Source organism: Eleutherodactylus coqui, chromosome 1 (assembly GCF_035609145.1).
Source record: "Eleutherodactylus coqui strain aEleCoq1 chromosome 1, aEleCoq1.hap1, whole genome shotgun sequence".
In the NCBI taxonomy this organism is placed as follows: Eukaryota; Metazoa; Chordata; class Amphibia; order Anura; family Eleutherodactylidae; genus Eleutherodactylus; species Eleutherodactylus coqui.
In genome coordinates, this window is record NC_089837.1 from 357082280 (window position 1) to 357110025 (window position 27746).

Here is a 27746-nt window from a genome sequence, read left to right on the forward strand (position 1 = left end):
ATCCGTACCACCTCATTTATTTTCTAAATAGTTTCAATATGTTTCAACTGGAAAATGACAAACCTTTTTATTTTGGGACATATGGTGTTAGAATGCTGTTTGATGTGCACTGTAGAAGATGTGTTAGTATAGTTGTTAGTCACACTATGAAAACTGTGCCATGTTCAAAGAAATGTAGGAGAAAATTATGAAAATCTATGAACACATAAAAAGAAAGCTAGAAATATGAGAAACATAAGAAGTACGTTTAGACTACCTAACAACGAGGACAAAATGCTTTGATTAATGATTAAGGGCTTATAAGGTTGTCTGTGCATGCGTGTGTGGACAGCCATGTATAGTATAGGTTTCTTTAATAACTATGTATAAAGCATTGTACATTTTAAGAGTCATTGAAAGTATGCCTTGACAAGCTATCTAGCCTATTCGGTAGTAGCTCTGCACACTCAAAAAGGGGAGAATATTGGCCGCAGCGATCCTGGAATCGGGGAACAACTGCTATAGGTAGGGTGCTGGGTTTAGTCAGGTGACAGGCCAGAGTGTCAACTGCCAGAGAAGAGGGCCATTTTTTTCCCCAGAGAGGTCTAAGAATGATTGGATACACAATTCTAGGCGGTTTCACCTTGCAAACATCCAAACGGAAAGTTTCACTCTTTAGAGGGAAGGTCTTCCAATTCAGAGACACAGAAGAAGAAATTGGGTGAGCATCAAGAACAGCGGAAGGAAAAACCCTTTTTGTGAAACAGGCAATACAGCATCGCATGTCGTGCAATGTGTTGTTCCCATTGAAATCAATGGGAAACACTTGCCGATCCTCTGCCGCGCACCGGAGGATCCCAATTTCCCATAAGTGATGTGAGACGTTTTTGCATGAAAAAACACCTCTCATCCGCAGATGAAGTGCACATAGACAAGTGCGATATCAGACCAGGTTTCTCGGCCTGATATCATGCTCGCAAATGTGAACGTAGCCTTAAAGTGTAGAGTCTCCTTAACAGCTATAATCAGGGTGTCTAACATACTGGAAAGCTTAGATAACTGCTTCTCATCCAGGGCTGAGTTTGAGTCATATACCTTAGCTTTACAGTAATACTCTCCTTTGGAATAAAGATCGTAGCGCATCTTTGAGGAAAGCGGTGACATGGATAATGCTGGAGAATCTGGAGGTGGTGGGACCTTGTAGACCTGGCACATTAAAGGGGTCTACGATGCAGCAGGTCTGTGGAAGATAGCTGCTCATAGTCAGAGGGACCATGTGGAGTGCCTAATGACAACTGATGTAGCAGGTCTACAATGGATATGGGTGCTGTGGTTAGGTTTGATACAGCCAATGACAGAGTGTGGCCACTCTGATTTGGTATTCAGTGGGGGCTGAGCAGTGGACATAAGAGATGGTTCACTGACGTACTGTCTGGGTGCCAAACAGATGGAGCAAAAAGGTTTAAGCAGACGACAATGAAATGTATAATTACAGCGGGAGCAGGCAACATGGGTAGCTAGTCTTTGACTGGGTTCTAACTTGGTGGCCACACACAGTTATGCTTTTGCATGGAGAGGGTAGGGGGGCTTGGTGAGCTACTACATAATGAGTTAAATATGGAGGCTAAGAGGACGCAGGAGAGGGGCAATGGAGGGAAAGAAATGCTAATAGAGAGCATAGATGTATAACGAAGAGGAAAAAAAGTTTTTTTAGGAGCAGAATTGCATGCGGTTGTCAGCACTGGAGCTGCTAGGGAAGAAAAGGGGGAGGAGACAAGAAGTCTCTGTGTGTTTAATGAGACCCCGGAAATGGCGCTGTAGAGGGCTCGCAAAATTGTGGTGCAGAGCTGGTGCCAAGTCTTGTCCTCCCAAATTTATTGGGCTGACTCGGAATGCTACTAAATGGATTTCAGCAGCTGGAATACATTTAGGGTTGAAGGAAAGACATGGCCGAAAAAGCACAAGAGGCCAAAAAGAGAACTGATGAGACCCCATTCTTGAATGTGGTAAAGAAGCTCTGAAGTGGAATAGCGGCAGATGGAAGCCATGATTTTGCACCGCCCAAAGAAAGGGAGGAGATTAGTCCTTGAGCTGCAGCTGGTAGAAAGAGCAATATAGGAGGAAGGGGCCTCTTGACAGAGTCAGGAGGAAATGTAACCACTCCCTTCCTTTTCTTCTTTTAAAGTCCTGGGGTATGGTGGGCTAACATCCATCTGGCTTCTAGGAGTCAAGCAGTGTCACCCCTTTGGCTTGCCTCGTCGTGGTGAGGAAGGTAATGCAGGGTGGGAGTTTGCTGTTGCAGTGGATAACCCTATAATTGATGGGTCACAGGGAAGTCATGGGGCCGCTGTGCCTCATTTTATTCTGGAGGCAGGAGAGAAAAAGTTTAAGCCACAGGGTTCTCCTTCCGCATTGTGTGTTATTAGGGAGATCTCATTAACCCTGTATTCCCAACCTTAAAGGGTAAGAAAGTGTAAAGTAAAGAAAAATGAAAGCTGGACATGCCAAAGCAGCTAGGTTTGCCTCCTGCAGACACTGAGCTAAGACTTAAAGCCCATTTACACCAGCCGATGATCACTAAAAAAATTGCTAATCAGCGATCGTTTTAACGATAATCGGTAAGTCTAAATGTGCGCCCATCGTGCACTTTTCAGGCACTGCTAGCTGATCGTTAAATTCAGTCTAACCTAAAAATCGTCATTCAGCCTTATCAGCAGTTCTCCATGGGGAGTGCTGATACCATTGTTTCCCGTGGAGAACAAAGGATCTGAGCACAGATAATAGTCCCTCAGGCTATTAACTACATTCAGGGAAGACTTTATTTGCACACTTAATTGCTCTCAAGTAGCTGAGTAGCTACTTAATAGTTTATGCAAAATGATCGGTCAAAGCTGTCACTCAGACTGTCGTTTGAGTGATCTTTGAGCGATCATCTGCTGGTGTAAATGGGCCTTAAATTAGGTCAATGCTTGTAGCTGGTAGGAGAAGCTAGCATTGCATCTATACCCAACACTATCTTCTGTGTCCCCAATGACATAGACAAGTCAAGTAAACTACCTCTTTCATTATTCGAAATTTTGCATGCACAACCTCTTCCACATCTTTTAGCTTGCTCAGTGTGGCCTGCTGTTTTAGAAGCATCTCCTCCTTTTCTAGTAAGCTTTGCTCTCGTCTTTTCAACTGCAGGGAATATTCTTGCTGTGACATTCTCTCTTGCTATACAGAACACAAACAGGCATTTTACAATCAGCAAACATTTAACAATGCTACAAAAGTGATTTGAACAGTAATTAAAATGATCAACACTACTATATAGTCATTGGACAGTAATAGGCAGCTCCCATCAGGACAAACACTGTCCATATCCCTATTAGAGCATAGTGATTATATTTGGGAAGGGGCGGCTGTCGCACAGGAATGAGCAGGCTGCTACTTATGGCCCATTTACACTGGACAATTACACTGTGCAACAATTTCTTTTAAACTTTTCATAACAGAAAGTAATTGAGATGTTTCTGTAAAATTAAATCATGCCGATTCCACTGGTGACATTGAACACTAGCAGCACGTCTCACTTTCAAGTTACAAATTATTTCCCTTGTTTACGATAACAGTTTGGACGTGCCGTAATATTACTATTCTGTTTTTGGTGGAAATGACGCCTGGATCTTGACTTCCTCCTATAAGAAACATTACTTTCCCTCTGTAAGAACCTGCAAAAGTCGCCCATCATATTCGGATTGTACTTTCCTTTGTAATGGTCTTCAATGACTGAGACGTCTTGTGTGCGTAATTCAAAATAAATAGCACCCACTGATTTCAGTGGTTTTGTTCACGAGTGTATTTTTTTGCACAATGTGCAATCACGTGAAAAACATGACCTTGTTGGGGCGTATTACACACTGCAATAAGCCATTGAAGTGAATGGGCGGGCACAAATACGCAGAAAACCTGTTTATTTGTATACCGGTTCAATGAGCCTGTCCACGTTCTTTTCTGCATGCGTAAATATGCAGTGTATTTGTGCACTTAAAAACACGCCAGATTGAGTGATAAACATGGGCGTAAGAGATTTATGGTCGTGCAAATACATATCGCATTTGTACAACTGAAATGCGCTTACATTCATGGGAGTGAGCCACAATAGCGACCCTTATGGTAGCCTCAGTAGTAATAGTGACCCTCACAGAAGCCCCAGTAGTAATACTGACCCCCACAGTGGCCATAGCAGTAATTGACCTCTATAGTGGCCCCAGTAGTAACAGTGTCCCCTATAGTGGCCCTAGTAGTAACAGTGACCACCATAGTAGTCCTGGGGATGCTGCCCAGCCAGAGGCCAATAGCAACCCTCCCATTGGATCAGAAAGAGGTAATCTGGCGTCATGAGGCACAGGTTTTATTGCAGAAGGTATATATGGATACATAATTCTATTTTTCTGTTTACTGGAAAAACCTTTGGTATTTGTCATGCAGAAATAACAGCCAGTATGGTGGCTCTTTGTTCTTGCCATCCCATTGGAATGGTGAATGGCATTGTACTCTTGCCTTTCAGCCACTGTGTGAGATGAGTGTTACATGACACACAGATGATGTGCGGAGCCACTTCTTTTCTTGGTCACCAAGTTTTATTCCGAATTACTTGTGATAGTCCCACTTTACCAAGGATTTTATTTTCCTCCGCTGTGCCTTTGTTGTGAACTGTCCGCAGACATAGCAGAAATTGTCTGGGTTGTTCAGACATCCGCACCGCTCAGCTATATTGTAAAATTTTGAAAAATAGTCCCAGTCTAACCAATGACCTGTAAAAACACAGTTCATTAATTACAACTTACTGGTGGATGATCCGCAGTGTTTCCACCATGTGGAAACATGCCCTATATGTTACATAAACCTACCCTTATAGTTTTCAGTCAGCATGTGGTGTGCAACAGTGATTGCAAAATAGTTGCACAATCACTTGTGTTCTTTTTATTAAGCAAGTTTAATGGCGATCCTACTGGATTAATTGTATAGGCATATTTCAAAAAGATAAAGTACAACGCCGATTGGATTACATAATATCCCATAACTGGGAAACCTTACATGACAGAAAGAAATGGATCTCATATTTGATTTCAGCGCACTAAAGTTACTACAAGCCGCCTATCTGCTAGAAAAATTGTGTTGCACAGTGTTATCGTTCAGAATTATCCAAATTCCAGCGACTGAATAAGAATTGATCAGTCGTTCAGTTTCTGCATGCAGAAAACAGAATGACGCAGCGTTCAGTGTAAATAGCAGTCATTCACTTCTGAACAACTGTCTGTTTAAAGTGAGTGGAGGTGGGCGAAGGCAGAATGCTCCCCGGCCCGCCAAGCCTCCATGCTGGCAGCGCTTTCAGCAATGCCAGCGATACTCATATAATGAGAGATACAGAACTGTGTTAAAGCATCATATGTGGCATTGTTAGTTTAATGTATTTACTATAGTCCCAATTTTTAGTCATCTTTCAAGATTTCCTACCTGCAGATTTTGATAGATTTCTGATAGCTCTTCATATATATCATGGATCTCAGATGGCAAAATGTTTGGGCTCTTTAATGCAGTGTTTTGTGGCTTCCTCATATTGTGTTTAGATCTAGCAGACCCACTCATTAGAAATGACGGTTCAGTACATGTGTTGGCTATCAAGTGAGACGGCAAAGTAACATCTAGAAGAAAAGAAATCACAGCGTCTACGATAACTGGCATAATAGATATAGGCAATGCTGTCAAATGTGTATTACTAGTCCTTATTACCTGTATCTGTATAGAAGTGGCTATCAGATTCCTGGACTGGGCGCACGTCATCATCAATGTGTTCATCTGTGATCTCTAGTTGGCTTAAATCATAAAGATTATTAAGAACTGAAATATGCCTATTACATCGTCTTCATTCTATATGACCAGTCTGTAAAACACTGTCACAAGCATATGCTTATGTGCCTTTATCCACAATTTCTGTGGAGTGATATAAATACAGATCAACATATAAGCAAATACAATAGCATGCAGGGTTTCCAAGTAAAGGGGCTGCGCATGCTCGCCATTATATATTAATGCCCCCCATAGTATAGGGCTGCTCCAACACTAAGTATTAACACAAAAACACAAGGAATATGAAACGAAAAAAATCAATTTATTAAAGACATATATAACACATAACAAACCACAAGGAGATTATATTAAAACCATGGATCCAATGGGTCAAAAATGGAAGTGCATAGCAGGTCTCGGTATTAATCTACATGACTCAGTACAGGTCCCAGAGAGTCTGATTAGTTAAAGGGGTTGTCCCGCGGCAGCAAGTGGGGTTATACATTTCTGTATGGCCATATTAATGCACTTTGTAATATACATCGTGCATTAAATATGAGCCATACAGAAGTTATACACTTACCCCCTCTGGTGCTGGCGTCCTCGCCTCCATGGCGCCGACTAACGCTGTCTTCTCCTTCCATTAGACGCGCTTGCGCTGTGCGGTCTTCTGCTTTGTTCAATGGAGCCGCTCCGGCGTGCTCGCGCCGCACATGTCTTCTGCGCATGCGCAGACCAGCTCTCCGGCGCGAGCACGCCGGAGAAGCCCCATTCAACAGAGCGGAAGACCGCACGGCGCCATGGAGGCGAGGACGCTAGCACCGGAGGGGGTAAGTGTATAATTTCTGTATGGCTCATATTTAATGCACGATGTATATTACAAAGTGCATTAATATGGCCATACAGAAGTGCTTAACCCCACTTGCTGCCGCGAGACAACCCCTTTAACCACATGCATATATTCAAAGAATAAAGTGTTTGTAAACAATAATAGAGACAACTACATTAAACTAAACAGTATCTAAGTCATAATAGTACCCACCAATAAATACAATTAAAACAGAATAAAAAATGTTAAAAAAATAATATAAAAAGAAAATACCCCCCATGTAAAATGTGCACTTCTTTAAACACTCCAGCACAAATAACGGAATTCTGTCTGCACAAACAGGGGAGGAGCTGCTTACGGTTATTGCTTTTATTACTGAAGTCAATATATAAGATCACATGCAGTAAACTGGTGCGGCAGGCTGACAAAATTGTATCATTTCATTTCAGATCAGAAATTTTTAATCTTTAAAACGGGTAGCCCCATTTCAGCAGAATATATGACATGCCAACATGATGATTGTTTGGGTCTAACCAACAGGACTTCCACCGATCCTGAGACATCACCCGCAATGTGTCCTGAAGTTTTGAGAGCAGTGGCAGCACAAGCACCTCTGCTCCATTCATTTCAATGGGACTGCCTGAGATAGCCGAGTTCAAGTGCTTAACTTTATCTGGCAGGCCTACTTAGGCTCCCTGTCCACGGCAGTTTATTTGCCGGTACCAGTCCACAAGCGGAGAATCATTGCGATTCTCTGCTTGCGGTGGGCAATTCGCAGCATGCTGCGAATTGCCGCGATTCTCCACAGTCAGCCTGTCTATTTATTAGATAGGGCTGACCGGCGGAGATTCGCAGTGGCTCCTGCTCCCGGGCAGCGGCTCCCACAGTGGAGCTTCGCCATGGGATACCGCATTGCCCGTGGACAGCCGGCCTTAGGTGAATGGAGTGGTGTCAAAAACTTCAGGACACACTGGGGGCAATGTCTTGAGAGCTGTGGGGGTCACAGTGCCTGGATTCCCACTGATCATCAAGTTATCCTCGGTCCTGTAGATAAAGGAAAACTTGTTGAGATGGAAATTCCCCTTTGATGGATTAGAAAGGAGGACTGAATGACAGGAGTCAAAGCCTTGTATTCAGTGAGAAAACAGCACTTGAATTACACAGGAGAGAAGCAAAAGTTGTTACCATAAAAAATACGGTAGGACGTAAATGTACATGATTTATAGGGTGTACCTAGTAGAATCCCGAATCCTCCTTAGTAAATCCCGGAGTGCTTTATTATAATGCCTCTTCTCAAGGAGGGTTACAGAAGGTAATGCTGGTTGCAAAGACATCCTGCAGTCTGCCATCTAATCATCCAGATAACCTCTAAAAAAAAGTAAGCATATTTAAAGAAGATGCCAGGCAAAGTTGACCTCCATAAACTTCTGCCTTCCATTGTCACGCCCTGGGTGTGCATTCTCCACATGCTGAGCCTATTGTTATCAGCATGTGGGGAATACACAACCGTACTGCAACACATCTAATCATATCAGCAATACACAAAAAGCCCCATTTGCACGCAAAGATAATATTTCAAACGATTGAAAGATCAAACGTTTAAGTGATCATTTTGCATCAAGTGTTAATGGACAGTAATGTCCATTAACACTTTATTACCTTCCTTTTGCATGTAAAAGGGCATCAAGGAGCTATATGCAGGGCCCAGCATGTGGGCTGGGCTCTGCACACAGCAGCATTGTTTTCTTCTGGGCTACAGGCAGAATGCAATGTAATCTCTGACTTCCATGGAGAACACAGCATGCGGTCTATTGAGAGATACTTTATCTCTCTGTGGCTGAATAAAAGATTTTAAGCTCACCTTAAAATCATCGTTCAGACGAAAAGCCAGTGATATACAATAAGAATGCCCTGCCGGACGTCTTTCGACATCGGAGCTATACAGCCTTCAATCAGAATATCTTCAGACGTTAGACAGTGGATTGCAAAGGGTTAAGGACCAAGCATTTTTCTGTATTGCATTGCAAGTACCATAACTCGTTGCAATAGCCAAATGAGGGCGGGTTGCATACTTTAATGGTACCACTTTGTGGTACATACAATGTGTTGTAGAAACTTTTATTACATTATTAGCTTTTTTTTTCTTTTTTGGGTTGGGGGGGGGGGGGGGGGGGTTGGCATAGTGGAGAAACAACCAGAAATTCCAACATTGTTTTTGGATTTTCTTTTTACAGAGCTCACTGGTAAAAATAACACAATGACTTTCTTATCTGCATCAGCACGATTCCTGCAATACCAAGCTTATATAGATTTTATCTTTTTTTTACTACTTTAGTGCAGTAAAAACACGTTTTTAAAGAACAATTGGATCTGCATCGTCCCATTCTAAGACCCAACGCAGCTATGTGAGGTCTTGTTTTTTGCAGGATGAGTTGTAGTTTTTACTGGCACCAGTTTGATGTACATCTGACTGTTTTTTATTACATTTTTTTGGGAGGCGAACAAAAGAAAAATAGCTATTCCGGCATTACTTTTTTAAGGTTACTTTTATACCGCTCACCATGCGAAATAAATAAAATATTTGCATTGTCTCGGTCTTTGCGAACCTAGTAATATCTTTTTTTTAATTATTGTTTTTTAACCATTTAAAACAGGTTTCTGTGTGGAACAGTGTGTATTTTTAACTGGATTTTTTTTTTAAATTAAACTGTACTGAACATTTTTTATGCTATTTTTTTAGTTCATGAAGGGAACTTGAAGATGTGATCGGTCAATTCTTAAGATAGTACACTGCATTACATCCTACTAAGCCTATGACAGCAGCCTATTCGAGTCTGTGGGAGACCAGTCCTAACAGCCTGAGTTACATGGCAGACATGGAGGCCTTTGTTGGGCTTACAGCTGCCATAGGAACCTAATGGTACCTTGTGATTGCACTGCAGGGTTCTAATGAGTGACAGAAAGAGCCCCTTCCCCCAGTAATCTGCTTACATACTACAGTTGCTGTTGGTTGTGGCATGTATGGGGTCGAACTGCCAGGATCTGAGGTTTCTCCATTCCTGGCTGTTACAGCAGGAGCCTGGCTATCATTAGTCAGCTTAGCCACCACCTTAAGGCCCTTTTACATGCAACAATGTATCGCTCAAAATTCGTTTAAACTGTCAAATTTGAGCAATAATTATTACATGTAAACGCGGGTAGTTGTGCACTTTTCTTTTAATGATGGATTTCAGTCCACACAAAATCCATCTTTGGAGCCGCTGATAGACTGAGCTAATTCCTTTATTTAAATGCATTTCCCTCCATCTTTCAAAAGACGCCAGGATGGATCTATTTACCTTGCATACAGAATGAGTTAACTGATTATGCAAGGCAAACAGATGCCAGGAGAGAACAATAGAATCCTGCTGGAAAGATAATCCCTCGAACTAAACACAGCCCTGCACTGCAACTGAGTTAATAACTAGCCTAGAGGATAACAATAGAATGTGCAGACCAGATGTTTGCTCAGGTGGGCGAAGTGTTTATGCAATAACAATCACACGGCCAGCTGAGCAAACAACTCTTGAAGGAAAACACTTAGCTAATGAAGGAAATTCAGTGATAATCTGTGCATGTAATTTTATGCAAAACCATCGCTAAGGCCTCATGTCCACGGGCAAAAGAAGAATTAAAATCCGCAGCGGATTTTAACTCTTCTCCTGCCCGCGGATCCGTATCCCATAGGGATGCATTGACCACCCGCAGGTAGATAAATACCCGCGAATGGTCAATAAAAGTGATTTTTAAAAAAATGGAGCATGAAAAAATCTGGACCATGCTCCATTTTCGTGCGGGTCTCCCGCGAGGACGGCTCCCGCAGGCTTCTATTGAAGCCTATGGAAGCCGTCCGGATCCGCGGGAGACCTAAAATAAGAATATACTCACCTGCTCCGGATCTTCCCTTCGCCGCGGCTTCATCTTCTCTCTGTCGCGGCTGGATCTTTTTTCTTCGGGCCTGCGCATGCGCGCAACCAACGTGCCATGCACATCCGCCGGGCCGAAGTAAGAAGATCCGGCCGCGACGGAGAGAAGATCCGGAGCGTGCGAGAGGTAAGTTTATTCTTATTTTAAGCGCTCATGTCCGCGGGGCAGGAGGGACCCGCTACGGATTCTCCATGGAGAATCCGTAGCGGGCCTGATTTTCCCCGTGGACATGAGGCCTAAATCTTTCGTCAGTTTGAGTGATTATCTTTGCGTGTAAAAGGGCCTTTAAAAAAATGTATCTGGAGGTTTAAAGCCCATTAGTGATCACAATAAGAAGGCATATTGGTGGTCACTAAAGGGTTAATATGTCCAAGAAGTTATATCCATAGATGACAGTTTACAATGCATTTTCTAAACAAATTCTGTAGATAAGATTCCTAAAGTAACTGAGATACTTCCTTGTTTGCTTTCCCCCCTGACAGGTATTCCCCCCACCCTCCCTCCCATTTTCCTATATATTTGTTATATGGTTATAAAGTATTATATAACGGTTATCTAATCCCATGTGACTTAAAGGGATTTTCCAGGCACAAATACTATTGATGACCTATTCTCAGGATAGGTCATCAATTGTTGATAGACAGGGGTAAGCTGCTCGGGAACCCGACCAATGAGGTGAGTAGACGCATGCTGTCAGTGTCGCAATACACAGGGGTCGGAGCAGAAGCTGATACTCTGACCCCTGTATAGGGATTGTCGCTTGTAACTGCAGGCGCAGTTCTCATTGAAATCAAAGACCAACTATTGTCTATTCCCGAGGATAGAGAATCAATAGTATTTGTGTCTGGAAAACCCTTTTAATGGAACAGCTGTATATGCTTAAGTGTATAGGTGATGATCAATTCGTGTTTCACTTCTATGAATATTTTGATTGTACAAAGTCTAACCATCATGTTTATGGAGACAATCCAATCATAGATGTGCATAGTGGCTCAGTCTTAACCTTTTCTTATATAATGTTCTTTCTATTAGTGCTGTGGATTTTAAAATCCATGCCTAAATTCTGACAGCATCCTGAACATAGCTTATTGTAAGAAGCGCCCATGAATATAAACTAATCATTGCTACCGTGTTTCCCCAAAAATAAGACACTGTCTTATATGAATTTTTGCCTCAAAAGAGCCACAGTGTCTTATTTTCGGGGGGTGTCTTATACTTACCCAGCCACCAGTGTCTGTGTCCCTCGCCGTTGCAGTCTTCAGTGCTGACAGGATTCTCTTATCCTGGTAACGGGGCTTTGAATACCCCACCTCCGGTAAGGGCTGTGATTGATTCATCAAGCACCATCTCTGATTGGCTAGCGCTCGATCCAATCACAGCGCTTACCTCGATCCAATCACAGCGCTAACGGGAGGCGGGGTATTCAAAACCCAGTTATCAGGAGAAAAGAATCCTGTCAGAGCTGAGAACTGCAGCCTGCAGCAGTGTAGAGACCAGCGCGAGGGACACAGACGCTGGCGGTTAGGCAAGTATAAGCAATGAGGTAAAAAAAGAAATACTTACCTAGCCGCCGGAGTCTGTGTTCCTCGTGCTGGTCTCTGGCGCTGCGTCAGGTTGCAGTCCTCCGCACTGACAGGATTCTCTTCTGGTGATGAGGCTTTGAATACTCCGCCTCCGGTAAGAGAGCGCTGTGATTGGATCGAGCACCAGCCAATCAGAGCTGGCGCTTGATGAACCAATCACAGCCAATCGGTAAGGTCATTCACTGAATGGTCGAGCGGCGGCTTTAATTGGCTGGCTTCTTTTATTCATTACAACACTCTTTTTCCGGAACCCGTTCCTGTGTTTTGGACATCTCCTGAAGCTCTACACCCACTTAGACACAACGATTATCGCTCAAAAGCCATCATTTGAGCAATAATCGTTGAATGTAAATGTGCCCATCTTTCCCTTTTCTGCCGAATGATGAATTTCAGTTCAGCATGAAATCCATCATTCAGCAGAACAGCTAATAAGACGGACGCTTAAGGCCCACTTAGACAACGATTATTGCTCAAAAGATGTCTTTTGAGTGATAATCGTTGTGTCATTTACAGTGCAAGGTGATCACTCAAACGTTGAGCGATCACCTTGCGCTCCGAGCGGAGGATGCAGAAGACAAGGGTGGCCCCGCTTGTCTTCTACATCCAGCTGTTCTCTGCTCAGAGCGCCCGGCTGTTATACATATTTGATACTGTGCTGCATAAAAGGTTGGTATATAAAATGAGAATGCTTGGTCTAGGTGAGAATGTGTGTAAGTGGATAAGTAATTGGTCAGTGATAGGAAGCAGATAAGCTAATTACCTTCTCCCATGTCACCACTAAATATGCGCTAGAATTTCTTCATACCAGATCATTATTGGTGCTCTACAATCACTGAGAGAATATAAGAACCAGAAATTACGGCATGACTAGACTCACCTTATATATCCAGGGGATGTTCTAGAGGATCCAGAAATGGTCTTGTTCTAAGGAAAAAAACTGCAAAAACAAAAGAAAAACAATCAATATAAAATTAATAAAATGTTAAAAAATAGGCGGGATGGGCAAGATTGGTTGTTTCCACTTACTGACTGCCAGGGGAACATCAGGCAATTTCCTACAACCTTGCATGATATTAAAGGGATTCGCCGCTTATGTTTATCTTAATTAATGCGTGGGAAACAGCAACATACAAAACTTGCTAATAGAAACTTAGAATAATAGAATGGTAGAGTTGGAAGGGACCTCAAGGGTCATCGGGTCCAACCGCCTGCTCAGTGCAGGATTCACTAAATCATCCCAGACAGATGTCTGTCCAGTCTTTGTTTGAACACTTCCATTGAAGGAGAACTCACCACCTCCTGTGGTAACCTGTCCCACTCATTGATCAGCCTCAGTGTCAGAAAGTTTTTTTGCTAATATCTAATTTGCATCTCCTCCCTTTCAGTTTCATCCCATTGCTTCTAGTCTTTCCTTGTGCAAATGAGAATAGGGCTGATCCCTCTGCACTGTGACAGCCCTTCAGATATTTGTAGACCACTATTAAGTCTCCTCTCAGCCTTCTTTTTTGCAAGCTAAACATTCCCAGATCCTTTAACCGTTCCTCATAGGACATGATTTGCAGACCGCTCACCATCTTGGCAATGCTTCTCTGAACTTGCTCCAGTTTGTCTATGTCTTTCTTAAAGTGGGGTGCCCACAACTGGACACAATATTCCAGATGATGTCTGACTAAGGAAGAGTAGAGGAGGATAATTACCTCACGTGATCTAGAGTCTATGCTTCTCTTAATACATCCCAGAATTGTGTTTGCCTTTTTGGCTGCTGCATCACATTGTTAACTCATGTTCAGTCTATGATCTATTAGTATACCCAAGTCTTTTTCACATGTGCTGCTGCTTAGCCCGATTCCTCCCATTCTGTATGTACTTTTTCATTTTTCTTGCCCAGATGTAGGACTTTGCATTTCTCCTTGTTAAATACCATTCTGTTACTCGCTGCCCACTGTTCAAGCTTTTCTAGATCTTTTTGAATACTCTCTCTTCCCTAGGGTTAGCTAACCCTTGTAGCTTTGTGTTGTCAGCAATTTTGATCAGAAACTTGTGTATTTTTGCAGCAAAACAACGCACCCTTCTGCATATTTTTTGCGCACATAATGACGAAGTGTATTTATGGGCAAAAAACCCGCAGAAAGGGATGGAAAACACACGGTGATGCAATTTGCGGTCGCGTACATAAAGCTGTGTGACAATGGCCACTGATGGGTTGCAAGGGACATTAGTGCATGCGGTTGGTTTTTCAATGGAGGAGGCTGATGCATCCTGGTTATAAGGCCCTCCATCAGCAGTCAATTTTGCATCGGCCGCAGCGCTACGTAGTATGTGGAAATAGCTTTACTGACAAGGGAGTGTGACTTCACATTCATATTAGTAAGCGACATATATTGCTGTGTCCAACACATTAGCGAGAGGGGTTGCACTCATGAGCTATCCACAGAAGTGCTGTACTCCGTTATCTCTAAACGTCCCATAGAGATGAATGGGGTGATAGTTTACATGCATAAAAGCCACGCCATTCATACTTAGTACCAGTGATCATGGGGGTCCCAGAGATCGGACCCCCAGCTATCACTTATCTTGTACAAAACTTGATAGATATGAGCCAATGTCCTAATACCTGTATGCTGTCTCCAAGATGGAGCTGTACTTTATTGTTACCTGTTCTACTTAAATACAAGACCTGATGACCCGATGACCCTGGAGGTCCCTTCCAATTCTACCAGTCTATAAGGTTATAAGAAAGTTAACTATTGATGCTCTAAGTAATATTTCAAATCAGAGAAAAGATTCAAGCATCATAATTGTCAGCAGAAGGGCAGCTGCACACGAGCGTGATTGGCTGCGCATCGCCTGCATGTGACAGTCGCGGGGCTCGCAATGAAATTGTGTACCTGCTGCAGGCTACTGATCGCCATACACTATCTTGGCGTATATGCACCATGATAGACCATGCTGCCATCTTTATTGCCTGCCTATTTCACGCAATGTGTGTGATTGGCAGCATGGGAATCTATGGCAGATTGGTACAGCGTATTCCGCACGCAAAACCCGCACATGGTATACGCTGTAACAACACGTTCGTGTGAAGCAGCCCAAAGAAATAGATGTGTTAGCTTTTATTTTAGATTTAAGGTGGCCATAAAAATGAGATCAAAGTTAACAGAGCCCAATGATTTCCACAGGACCAGTACTGTATACGGGGTGGGGGTGCTGAGTCTACCCCACAGCAGATATGGGGTGGGGTAGCAGGAGCGAGTCAACATGCCGATTCTTTGTTCCCGCTGGAGATAAGCTTCTGTTATAGGGGTCAGGCAGAGGCTTATTCCCTCCTCCCCGTTGTAAACACGTGCGCGGCCTTGGGGATTACCAGGAATAAGCCGTACGGGAAGCTTTACTCATCCTTTAAAAGTTTAAACATCTCTAAATTCTGGATCTGCGAGCAAAGTATATGGGACCTGCTTACATTAATGCCATCACACATGTGCCTGGGCAACTTTAAACAGAGGGTGTAAGATGGGGTGCAAGAGGTAAAGTGAGGTACAGTTAGGCAATTAGGCTGTGAATCCCTCCCCCATATCACGCTCCCCACCATGTGAAATCCCCATGGATACAAGGCGTTTTTATGTGAAAACAGCCTTGCATCATTTCGGAGATGCAGGGAATCCCAGCAGCAGCTGTCACAGCCGTGTCACAGGATCGTGGAGTTTTTGCATTGGTTTCAATGGGGCTGGCACTGCTGCTGCCGGCCCACGGAAAACGATGGGGCTGCGATGCGAGATCACAAGATAGAACATGCTGCAATTTGTTTCCGGCATTGCAGAAAAACAAGAATGGGGTTCATATTTGTGTGAGATTTGTGAAGGCGTTGTTCCAGCAATCACATGGATTACCTATCCACAGGTCATGTGATGAGCAATGATCACCAAACAGGTGCACCAGGGTCTCCGTTCCTCCTGGTCTACACGGGCTTAAGGGTAAACCGCTGTGGGTAGAACCGTAGTGTTTCACACGTATGCTCTGCCGGCAGAGACGGTGTATGGTTGCATATCACACACTCACGGACATGCCAAGTGGGACTTGTTTTTTTTTTAAATTTAACCCTTTGCAATCCAATTTTGGATTCAGGGTTTCCTAGGGGATTTTCTCTTTCTGCCATTATACAATGGCGCCATCTGCTGGCTACAGTCAGTACTGCGGTATGGGACATGCTGGACATGCCAGTAATCTACAGTAAGAATACCCTGCCGGACGTCTTCCGACATCGGAGCTGTACAGCCTTCATTCAGAATGTCTTTAGACGTGGATTGGAAAGGGTTAAATCCCCTCTGTTCACATGGGGCGGAATTGCCATGGAATTTCCGTGCAGACTTTCTGCACGGAAATTCCGCCAGCAATCTTAAACCCGAGATTAAACAGCAAAGTGGAGATTTGCATATGAAAACGCCACCCTAGGGACAATGTATAATACGCAGCCTATACAAGTATAAGGGCTCGCGCTGTGTGACATATAGAGCATGCTGCGATCTATTTCTTGTGTGCATCTACATGCCGGTGTGCATGGATCAATGACAGTCCACTGATGTGCATTGACTTCATTCACGTTGTATTACCCATGGGATATATATGTAATACCTGGTCACAATATGCCTGTGTGAACGCACCCTTAGGGCCAGGGAGCAGCGGTGTCCGCGCTTACCCACTTACCTTTCATCTGTACTGCGGACGGTTCCCACGGCGAGCCGTTGACATGTACAAATCGCGGCATGTTCTATTTCTGTGCGGGTCTCACAGAGCGGACGCGGAAGAAGGTGAGCCGCACTGCTCACTGCGGGGGCACAGGTTGGATCCGACCCGGCCGTCTGCAGGTGGCCAAACATGGAGCATGCTGCGATTTTTCCTCCACGATTGGATTCTGCATGTGTGCAGGAAGAATCAGTTTCCCGTGGCCTGCTATGGGCGCTCCGTGCTGCGGGCACTCGCCACGGATTCCGTAGCAAATCTCCCTCCGTGGGCAGGAGGCCGCTGTGGCCTGCTGCAGAGATGCCAACACCTCCTATCTGTTAGCAGAAGCCTGCCGGGAGGGGGCACCGCGGCCCTGGGAATGGAGGGGTTTTCACTAGAGAGGGGGAGGCTGCTGCACCCGGCGGCACGACAGCCCTCCTCAGTATACAATGACTGCATCCATATGAAGCGGCTGTCACCACGCACTGCACACGACAGGAGGCGGCCGCCACTACGACCGCACACCCTCCGCCGCCTCCCCCAGTACGTTACATTACCGGCTTGCGTCCCGCTCACCAGCTCCGGTACATCACCGTACACCTTGACGTCATCAGCACGAACACGTCACCGGGACAGGAAGTGTTACGTCGCCTCCGCCCCCAACGCCCAGTATCCATGGTAACTAACTGGCCAGTACTGCGGCGCTGCACGAGCGCCTCACTGCGCGGGTAAAAGGGGTGCGGCGCAGCAGGAATAGCGGGGCGGGAGGCGGCCGCGTTTACATGAAACCCTCCTAGTAAAACCCTGCACCATAATGTGTCCGTCCAGAGAACTGGCGACGAGACTGCCGGGGTGACGTGCGGCGTGCGCCATGCTCTCCCATACACCACCACACAACATGGTGGCGGCACAGCATTATAGGAGGCGGTAGGGGGCGCTGCAAGCAGACTGTCGTACAACCAGTGGGAGGTAGAAGCTCCCCACTTCTCACACCTGCTATATTCTAGCTTCTGGTGGGCTGTGGCGCTTCTTACAGTCTCCCTGCAGGTGGAGGTTGTGGGCCGGCACCTGGAGGCACTGCTTCAGTCTTTGGCTAACTTCACACGGGCGAGCCCGATATCGGACTGTGAATTACGGACCAATATCGCGCTTGCCGACGTGGTTTTGCCGCGGACGTGAGGGGCTTTTGTAACAAACCCGCCTTGCATCGCTCCAGTGAAGCAGCGAGCAGCCGCCGCAGCGGATTGCGGCTTTTCTCCCTTTGTTTTCAATAGGGGAACATGGCATCGTACCGCTGCTGCCACCGGGCCCAACTGAGAACAATGGGAGATGCCATGTGAGAGCACACCGCCATTTCTGTATGACCCCCTATTCACAAGAACGGGGTTCATATTCGTGAGTTATGCTTTATTCGTGTGAAGCCGGCCTTTAGGACTCGCTCAGGCGCCATTACGGAACTCGCACCACCCCAAGGTTCTGTAGGGATGGAGGTTTGGATCCGTTAAACCCCGGAAGGTGCAGGTGTTCGGCCATAATACAGATACTGAACCGTGGCCTTAGCCTTACCCCCCTTTCACAGGGCAACAGCGATATCAGCGCTACAATATCGCAGCGGTGTTCCCACAATTTTATAGCGTCCATGATGCGTTTTTCTTGTGAAAAAACGTGCATCGCTTCACTGCTGCTGATTTTATTGCGAGAAGGTTAACCCTAAAATAAGCCCTAGCTGCAATCCTTAAGGGGGTGGGGTGGTGGTGGTAGGGAATACTTGCCTAAAAGGCTCGGTCCGGGTCCTTGTTCGCCCACAGAAGACCGCTTCCCGTTGTTGGGATTCAAACCCCACCTCCAGGAAGCGACAGGTCTTGCTTGGTTCATTCAGCGCAACTGAGCAGATCAATGCAGCACTCTGACCAGTGCAAGAGCTGCGATTGGTTCTTCAAACTTTGCTCAGCCAATCACACTGTAGAAGCGGGATCTATGAATTGTCTGAGCCACAGCATTGATTGACCAATTCATAAATCCCACCTGCACAACGTGTTCGGTCTTTCAGGATAGGTCAGCAGTAGTACTTACCTGTAACACCCCTTAAGGTATAGCTCTAGTTCTAACAGCGCTTGTACTTTGTAGAGAATGTGCAGCAACAGCAACTATACACGCTGCATAGACTTCTCCCCTCCTACCACCTCTGTGGCTGCAGCTGGCTGCTTGTTGACCCCTGCCTACTTAAGTTCGGCCCACTTGCTGCTGATTTATGTCCACATGGGGCCACTTTGGGTTCCCAATCCGTGCCCGGTTGTGGAATCAGTATGAAGCACAGCGATTGTATGTAGCAGTTAGCGTTTAAGGCTTATTCATACAGGCTACAAAATCACGCAGAAGCTAGCTGTGCAAAAAACAAAAGCCCCACAGCTAGCGCTGCAGAAAGTTGCATGAATAGACAATTTCCCACTATCAAGTCCAGAGCTTAATTAGCAGTGAAATTGCTCATTATCACGATTGGGGGCTGCGTGTTGCAGAAAAAAAAAAAAGTCCTGCTGCTTACGGAGGAGAGTGCGCAATGAAGGAAAGCTCCTTCATCTCGGGGCTGGAGGGATCTTCATTTCCCTTTGCTGGCTGCATCACATTGTCTCCCTTAGGAGTCTATGGAAGAGTCTGAGATTTTCTGCCCAAAGATAGGGTTAGACCTATTTTTTCAAGAAAGAGGAATTTCAGCCACTGATGTTTTATCTTTTCTTGCCATTTTTTGACACGGCTACAAAGCGTTCATCTGAAGGTTTCCATAGGAAACCATTGGTTCTATTAGTTACGTCTTTTTGACGCATGTAACTTAGCTGCAGAAAATAGTCTGTGTGAGAGAGACCGTATGCTGCCACACCTGACTGCGGAGATGCAGCCAAGGGGATTATGGGAAATGTAGTCAGTACACAAGAAGTCTCAAGGAGGATGTAAAGTGGATGCCTCAGAAGAGCAGAAAATCAAGAGGAAGAGTAATAGATGATTTACTACAGTAGTCTTTTGCGATGATTTGTGACCATTTTGAAGTTTGGAGCCTAGAAAACTCCAGTAAACATCTATGACGTAGATGTATATCGAAAGGTTGCTGAGTTGGTATGGAGAGGGCTTGGCAGCTGAACCCACCACACACCTAATGGGTGCAGCTGTAATATGGAGTTAGATGGCTTTATTGAGGTACTCCAGAATAGCATCTCTTAAAAACCACTCACACATTTTACCTACAATAGGAGGCTTACCAGCCTATAGTCTCTAGGTTCACAGACTCTTAAATATTGGCACCATGTGTCAATCCCATGAAACAGAACTATCACTATAGAGTTCTTAAAAGGGGTTTCTCAAGAGTTTTCAGTGGGTTTACTCAGGCTAACAGTAATAGATGAAGTTTGCAATATAGATTGTGTTACAAATGAGCCCGCATGTAGTTGGTGGCTACAGTGGGTTCCTGTCTTCACCTCTGAGCTCAGACATAATGGCCATACAATGCACTGCTAAGCAGAAGAAGTACATTAGGTGAGAACCTCCCATGGTAGTAAGGAGAACAAGGGGGGAGCGAGGGGGCTGCTGGGGAAAGAAAGCCACCAGGCAGGGCTTTACCCAGTCAGATGCAGGTCCCACGAGCTGCACTTCCAGCTGGCATGAGGGAGAACACTCTGCATCACAATCCTACCAAGCTGCACAAGTATAAGATTAGTCTAGACTGCAGGGAGGTGGTGGGCAGGAAGAGGGCTCACATGCATATGGAGCTCAGCCCTTCACCTAGCGGTGGGGATAGAGAGGGGAGCTCCTGCTGCTGAGGCTGCTTGGTGCAAGCTTGTGGAGGGGTTGGTGGTGGAAACCACAAGATACAATGGGGAGAGCCCCAATGACCCTGTTGGGCCTGATTTACAGTGCTTCTGTAGGAATCCATTGGGATTAGAGAACATACGGAATACTCCTGTACCTACATCTGGAGGTAGGATAGGCAACACAGGCTAAAGCTGCTCTGTTCTCCCCATTTATGTGAGGTGGGGTGGAGGGGATCTGATACCAACCCTATATTCCTGACCTAAAAGGGAGAATGGACCCCCTGCATCTGGGTTCTTGCTTTTATTATCTTAGTTTATGTCCTATGGACACACTAAGCTTTAACCGGTTAGCTTGGTGCCTGGAGGTGAAGTATAGCTGGTAGGAGGAGCTTACACACTTTGTTTAGTCTTTGCTACGTCCCCCAATGACAGATGAGAAATATTCTAGTCAGTGGTATGACATAATGTAGTAAGCCAACATTTTGATGTCATTGTTGCACATTCACCAATGTAACACACAGCATGAACATTCAGTTAAGAGGAGAACAAGATTTCACTCTGAACTTTATTTACAATACTAACATTTAAAAAATAGGATTGTGTTCTTACAAGTGCACGGAGAAGGTCTTTACACAGATGGAAATCTAGTTATGGTTGCTTATCTTTATTCTGTTAACACACAGAATTAGTGTGCATTTCTGAAGCAGCACAACTTTGATTGCTCTTTAACAGAAATTCAGAGAAGTGACTAACAAGGGCCGAGTCACCGAATCCGAAAATGGATGAACTTGAGAATTCTTTACCAGCGGCATTGCATCAGTGTTTGCCGACAATTCCCATTACGATGTCTCTAGATTACTCTGGCATTCCTCAAATATTTTTTGGAAAGAGTCAGCCAACTCCTGGGTTTTAAATCTGGCTGCAAGTTGTTCAAACCTTCCCTCTCCATCTGTAGAGATAAACCGGTATCATTAATCAGTCATACAGAGATGTTCTACTTGGGGACAACATTCTACTGGACAATGTTGTCACCGATTCAAAAATAATTGTTGCCCCACACCAATACAGGTCACTGAAAGAAGCATGCCTAAAATCTATTAGAACTATTAAAATTGACAATACACATAAAATTGCTTGCAGGCCTAAATCTATATCTGTCGTAATAAAGGCAGCACCATTCAATATCCAAGTCTGTCTGGATGAGTCATAACGAATTATGTTATTAGGGGAAAAAGGGCCAACAAAAAAAATAAGAATAAATGTAACTGACCCCAAATACACCCTTATCCCATCAACCTATGCCTAATGGGGTAATCACCTGAAAAAGGGCAGCCCTGTGTAGGATCCTTTGTCTGTAATCACCCTAATATACCCCAGGCAACAGGAAAACACACTTCAGCAGAGATTTAATAAGGTAGAAGCTCCAGAATTCTATCTCAATGTGTATCAATACATCTAGTAAGAGGCACAGATGCCAGGTTTTTATGTTTTAGACCCTTTGGTGCATTTTAAGTTTACACTATGTATTAGATGTTATATTAGTAAATCAGCCCCAGATCACAATGACTGCTGGATAAATTTGGCACACCTTTAGGCTGTGTAGTCAGAAAAGTGCGCCAACTAATAAGTGGCATACAGTTAGACGGATTTTGACTAATACTTTTGGCAGGAATAGTTGCATTTAGGCCCTCATTAGGAAGTCACACTCCTTTTCCCAACTTAGCCAAAAAGTGTCTAAGGAGATGTTTACACATTACAGAACTGGTAGGGATCTTGACACAGATTCACAGCAGACGTAACCAAGGACAGGTCATCAATACCCCAGAAAACCTCTAACTGAATGGCAGGAATTTCGTGAGGTGTGAGACTGGTTTCACACGGGCGATATTGCCACAAGAAAAATTGCATCTTTGTTCTTTGACTGCAGAAATTGAAATCCATCCATTAGAAAACTGTATGACTTCCTGTTCAATAAACACATAATTTCTCCTTTCAGAACTGATCAATATTTAAATCTTGGCACGGACTATGTTCTGGTTGGTAAGATCCAGAAGTCTTCGTTTACGTGACTGCTACTTGAAGCAGGAGAAAATGGATTAACGTTTACTTAGAAAATAAAAGTATTAGTAATTCCTTAATAAACACTTACCAGAGTAATCATGTGCAGCCCAAACAAGGGCATTGTTAGAGGTGTTTAAGGGCGCCAGTTTCATTTCTTTTGAGATCATGTGGTTGGCACACACTTTCAGTACTTGGTCCCGACGCATCAGAACACGGTAGTGTTTCTTCTCTTGATTGAAAAGTATTTTTAACTCCCCCACTCCTCTCTCCTTCCACTGATTGACTTCTCTGTCCCACCGGTACAGCTTCACCCGCTCTTTAAAAATTATTTCTTCATCCTCTTCTCCCGATTTAACTTCCACCTTAGCAAAAATATATAAAAAAGTACAAGTATTACGGCCTATATAGGTCAAGATCAAGAACTAGATTCAAACGATGTAATAGCTTTCCCCAATCTTAAATGGTCACTATTCGTTGAAACAGTGATAGCTAGCAGGTCATGATAACAATGCAGGCTGCTAGGGGGTGGGGTGTCTCCCTTCTAATTTTTTGTTGATCGATGTCCATTTCTGGTAAGAGAAGACTGAGAACAAAGTAAAGGGTGGTGATAACTCCTGCTGGCCATAGAAATTTGAGATGGGAGGGAGAGAAAACAGGCACACAGATGTGTCTTCGGCAGCTAATGAAGGGTTATTTACTGTGTCACAGCTACTGGAATCACATACACACTGCTCAGTACTGTTGAATAATGTCCTCCCTGATATTTGTGTTTGTGCTACAGAAAGGGAAGAAAAAGTTGCCGCTTTCCCTGTGCAGTATATGGAGCCATCATAGCAGCAGTCAACCCACCAGGTCAGAAAGAACTGAGAATCAAATATATAGCCTGCAGAGGGGAAAACTGGTGATAAATGCAGGATACAAGTATAATGGCCAGAAATAGTGTTATTTCTAATGTATATACGGCAGCTTATTCTGAAGTGTCATCTCAAGGTGTGAGAATGATTTGAGTTCTACTATTTATACATTGTATTTGTACAATTGTAATCATTTGATATTAGACAAATAGTTTTTTCCCCCAAATGTGATACATCACTAGTACATCTCATGAGTCTGACTGACAAATTCCCAAATGATCTTGAAGTTTGGGGGAAATGGCTGTTCAGGCACTCTCCACTAAAACAAATAGGAATTAAAGAATCCTGCTCACAATCAGAGGTCTGTTCTCTGGTATGACAGACTGGTTATAATTTGGTAAAATCATTTAAAAGAGGGGTTGTCCCATAATCTAATATTAAAGGAAATCTGTTCCCACCTTTATGCGGTCCTCTGAGGACAACATAAGGTGATGACAGGCACAGTGATGGTAGCAATAGGTCTGCCTTGTGTGAAGTAGTTTGTTAAAACTTAGATTTTTCAGCAGCAAGACACAGAACTAGCTCCGCCCACACCGCAGCCACTGATTGACAGTAATATCTGTCGATCAGTGGCCAGATGGTGGGGTGGTTGGGGCTAGCCTGCAACTCACTGAAGACTACTTCTTGTAGTCCTGTGTCTGCGCTGCTACTGATAAAATATAAGATTCTGACTACTTCACACATACATAAGAGACATTGAGGGTATCATAAGTTAGACACAGGTATGTTGATTGCAGCAAAGAGGGCAGAAAAAAAGAGGGGACAGATTCCCTTCAAAAGGAGGCTAGTCGTGGCCGCAATGTAAGTACTTTTTGTAACTTCAAGCTGCCTAATACACAAAACAGCCAAGCAGGCAGTCCTATGCAGTTTCCCCAACTCCATAGAAGCGAATGGGAGTTTGGTAAAAAACGTAGTTCGCTGTGTTAGATCTTTCCATAACTCCTATTAAATTTTATGGGAGTTATTGAGATATGTCTTGGCCGTTTCTGTATTACCTGACCACAACATACAGCCAGGACATATTGGTACAGTAGCAGGAGATGGTATTGTAAGCACTGCTCCCAATCACTTCAATAGGGACTGTGCCTGCAATGCCATGCCAGGCCACTGCACATTGTACGGAGTCGTCTTGCTTCCTGCTACATACACTAAAGCATTGGCTTGTGCAGCAGACCCTGATCAGCTATTGATGTCCTATCTTATGGATAGATCATCAGTTATGTTGAGCTGGAAAACCACGTTCGTTTTTTTCAGATCTATAGTGAACACGGTCTCCAAATGTTGATGCCAGCTTTCAAACGGAATTTTTGTTTCTTCAAGACAATGCCGCTCTTCACAGGGCGGGCATTCACACCAGAAATTGGCAGATCTTCACTTTTAAAGTAAAACATCCAGCCTACTCACCTGATCTGCCAATTTCTGGTTTCCTTTCAATTCCTTCTGAAAGCTTGTCTCAACATTTGGAAACTAAAATTTCACTTCAGATCTGGAAAAAAGAAAACATCAATGATCAGGCAACTATGAAATTTAGGGTTCAAACCCATGTGCTAGATTATTCATTTTCACCTGCAGACTTATCAGCATCCCTGGTATAGAAAACAAGATTCTTGAAATGTTACTGTGATGTGTGTAGATGAGTAGATCGCTGTCTAATGAGTCAGAGTAACAGCGCGTTAGGCTGAGAAACAAAATTGCCATCCAGTTCAGTCTATTACCCCATTGTTGATGCAGAGGAAGACAAAAAGCCCCATGAGGTAAAAAACTAATTTTCCTTATTTTAGGGGGAAAAATGCCTTACCGACTCCAATCTGGCAATTAGTATAAATTCCTGGAGCAGCCACCCTTCTGAAGTAATCAGTGACTGACATGTAATATTGTAACGCTCAAGAAAGGCATCAAAGCCTCTCTTGTACTCAAGATTTAAAAGAAGCTTTACTGACAGGCCTAAATATACATCAGTATTGCCAAAGTGATATTCTTTTAAAGAGTTCGCCATCACCACATCCTCAGACAGAGTTCCACGGTCTCACTGCTCTTACAGTAAAGAACCCCCTTCTATGTTGGTATAGAAACCTTCTTTCCTCTAGACGCAGAGGATGCCCCCTTGTTACAGTCGCAGTACTGGGTATAATAGATGGCAGAGATCTCTGTATTGTCTCCTAAAAACTATGTATAACTAGATCAGGTCACTCCTCAGCAATCTTTTAACTAAACTAAATAATCCCAATTTTGATACCCTCCCTGGATATTGTAGTCTATTCTGTTTACTACTTTAGTTGTCCGCCTTTGTACCTGCTCAAGCTCTACTATGAATGGATTATGGAAGAGATCTTCATATTGACCCCTGATATATTTATATATATATTAGGAGAACCCTCAGCTGTCTTTTTTCCGAACTACTTAACCCCAATTTTGATATCCTCTGGGTATTGTAGTCCGCACATTCCATTTATTAACTTAGTTGCTAGTTTTGAACAAGCTCTGACATGTCTGAGTACTAGTGCCCAAAACTCTCCACAATATTCCTTCTGTGAATCAAACATTTGAACATCAGATCTACAAATAGAAGAGTACATTCCGTATTACCTCCGGTAATGAAACAATGGGCTCGAAATGCACGTCATCACAGTGGACCACGTCTTCATCACTTTCACCTCCATTCTCTGACTTTTGGTTCGGTACCATAGAGCTAAATACAACTGCTCCTGTGTCTGCCCACTGAAAGTTTGTATCTGCAGGGGTAGAAAACATGGAACTCAATACATATCTGAAATATTAAAACAAAACATCCTGAGATCTCTCTACTTTTTCCCGCCTCTGCTGTGTTGGTGGCCCATTACCAGTGAGGGCTACCTTGCCCCCTGCCAAGAAAAGGTAAACAAAATTGCAAGAAGAGGATTTTCCAACAAGTCGGAAATTTTCTATTTTTGCTATTTTCCATAATAGAACTTGATAAGGGCCCACACAATGTGCATAGTATCTAACATGGGAAATAACAGTAATTGCACATTATGGAAAAACCTAAAGGGGTCCAATTTTAGCAAATATTAGTCATTGTGTGTTCAAATTTTTTTTGCATTTTCCAATGCATCAATTCCTCACGGTTTTCAGGACCCCTGCTAGCCATTTTATAGGATCCTTGTGTACTTATAGGGAGTAGTAATCTCACCTGATCATGTGATGGACACACAAGTGCAAAGCTCAAGCCATGTCTTGTAGGAAACGGAGCATGACCAGGACAGATTTTTATCCCTTGATGTAAGCAATGGGGGTTTTGAAAAATGATTGATACAGAAAGTATACTGGATGGCATTATTCTACAAAGAATAACCTTTAGTTAAACAGAGCACTAACTGCCACTGGCACTAAGGGGAGTAATTTCTTACCGAAAATTCCTTTTTCCCGAGTCATCCTGACGGCAGACATAAATACGTGCCGTCAGGATGACGCCGGGAAAGGGGAGTAATTTCTTACCGAAAATTCCTTTTTCCCGAGTCATCCTGACGGCACGTATTTATGTCTGCCGTCAGGATGACGCCGGGAAAAAAGGACTTTCTTTTTGATTTTGGTGCAAAGAACGGGTTGGTTGTTATGGGATATATCAAATCTGTCATTAACCCCCTAGTGACGGAGCTTTTTTGCTTTTTTCCATTTTTGTTTTTTCCTACTCCCTTTTAAAAAATCGTAGCTCCTTAATTTATCCATCGACGTCGCTGTATGTGGGCTTGTTTTTTGCGGGATGAGTTGTATTTTTCAATGGCACTATTTATTGTACCATATAATTTACTGAAAAACTTTTAAAAAATTCTTAGCGGAGAGAAATGGAAAAAAACCGACATTCCACCATCTTTCGGTGCGTCCTGTTTCTACAGCACACAAATTGCAACAAAAACGACCTGATATTTTTATTCTATGGGTCAGTACGATTGCAACGATACCAAACTTGTATAGTATTTTTTTTTGTCGTACTTTTATTTTATTTTTTAAGATATTTAATTTTTTTCAATTATTTTCTGCGGTCATTTTGTGCACGCAATACCTTTTTTATTTTTTCGTTGAC

General features: G+C 43.7%; 2 protein-coding genes across 5 annotated transcripts in view; both read right to left on the reverse strand.

The window, feature by feature from the left end:
- Positions 1-17634, reverse strand: part of CCDC138 (coiled-coil domain containing 138) — a 50160-nt gene extending 32526 nt beyond the window's left edge. The window contains exons 1-6 of one of the 3 annotated variants that reach the window (XM_066577396.1): positions 17488-17634; positions 13070-13129; positions 7877-8011; positions 5758-5840; positions 5482-5669; positions 3037-3195 (exon numbers count right to left, since the gene is read on the reverse strand). In XM_066577396.1, coding sequence (XP_066433493.1) covers positions 3037-3195; positions 5482-5669; positions 5758-5840; positions 7877-7992 — 546 coding nt within the window. In that variant the 5' untranslated portion in view covers positions 7993-8011; positions 13070-13129; positions 17488-17634. Of the gene's footprint in view, positions 1-3036; positions 3196-5481; positions 5670-5757; positions 5841-7876; positions 8012-13069; positions 13130-16893; positions 17448-17468 lie in introns of those variants that run through there. The other 2 variants (XM_066577385.1, XM_066577402.1) reach the window with 2 other exon arrangements.
- Positions 17635-21262: 3628 nt separating this feature from the next.
- The window catches only part of LOC136577508 (E3 SUMO-protein ligase RanBP2-like), a 66624-nt gene continuing 60140 nt past the window's right edge, over positions 21263-27746 (reverse strand). For both annotated transcript variants that reach the window (XM_066577420.1, XM_066577412.1), the window contains exons 26-28: positions 26273-26418; positions 22861-23134; positions 21263-21660 (exon numbers count right to left, since the gene is read on the reverse strand). In XM_066577420.1, coding sequence (XP_066433517.1) covers positions 21551-21660; positions 22861-23134; positions 26273-26418 — 530 coding nt within the window. In that variant the 3' untranslated portion in view covers positions 21263-21550. The remainder of the gene's footprint in view (positions 21661-22860; positions 23135-26272; positions 26419-27746) is intronic.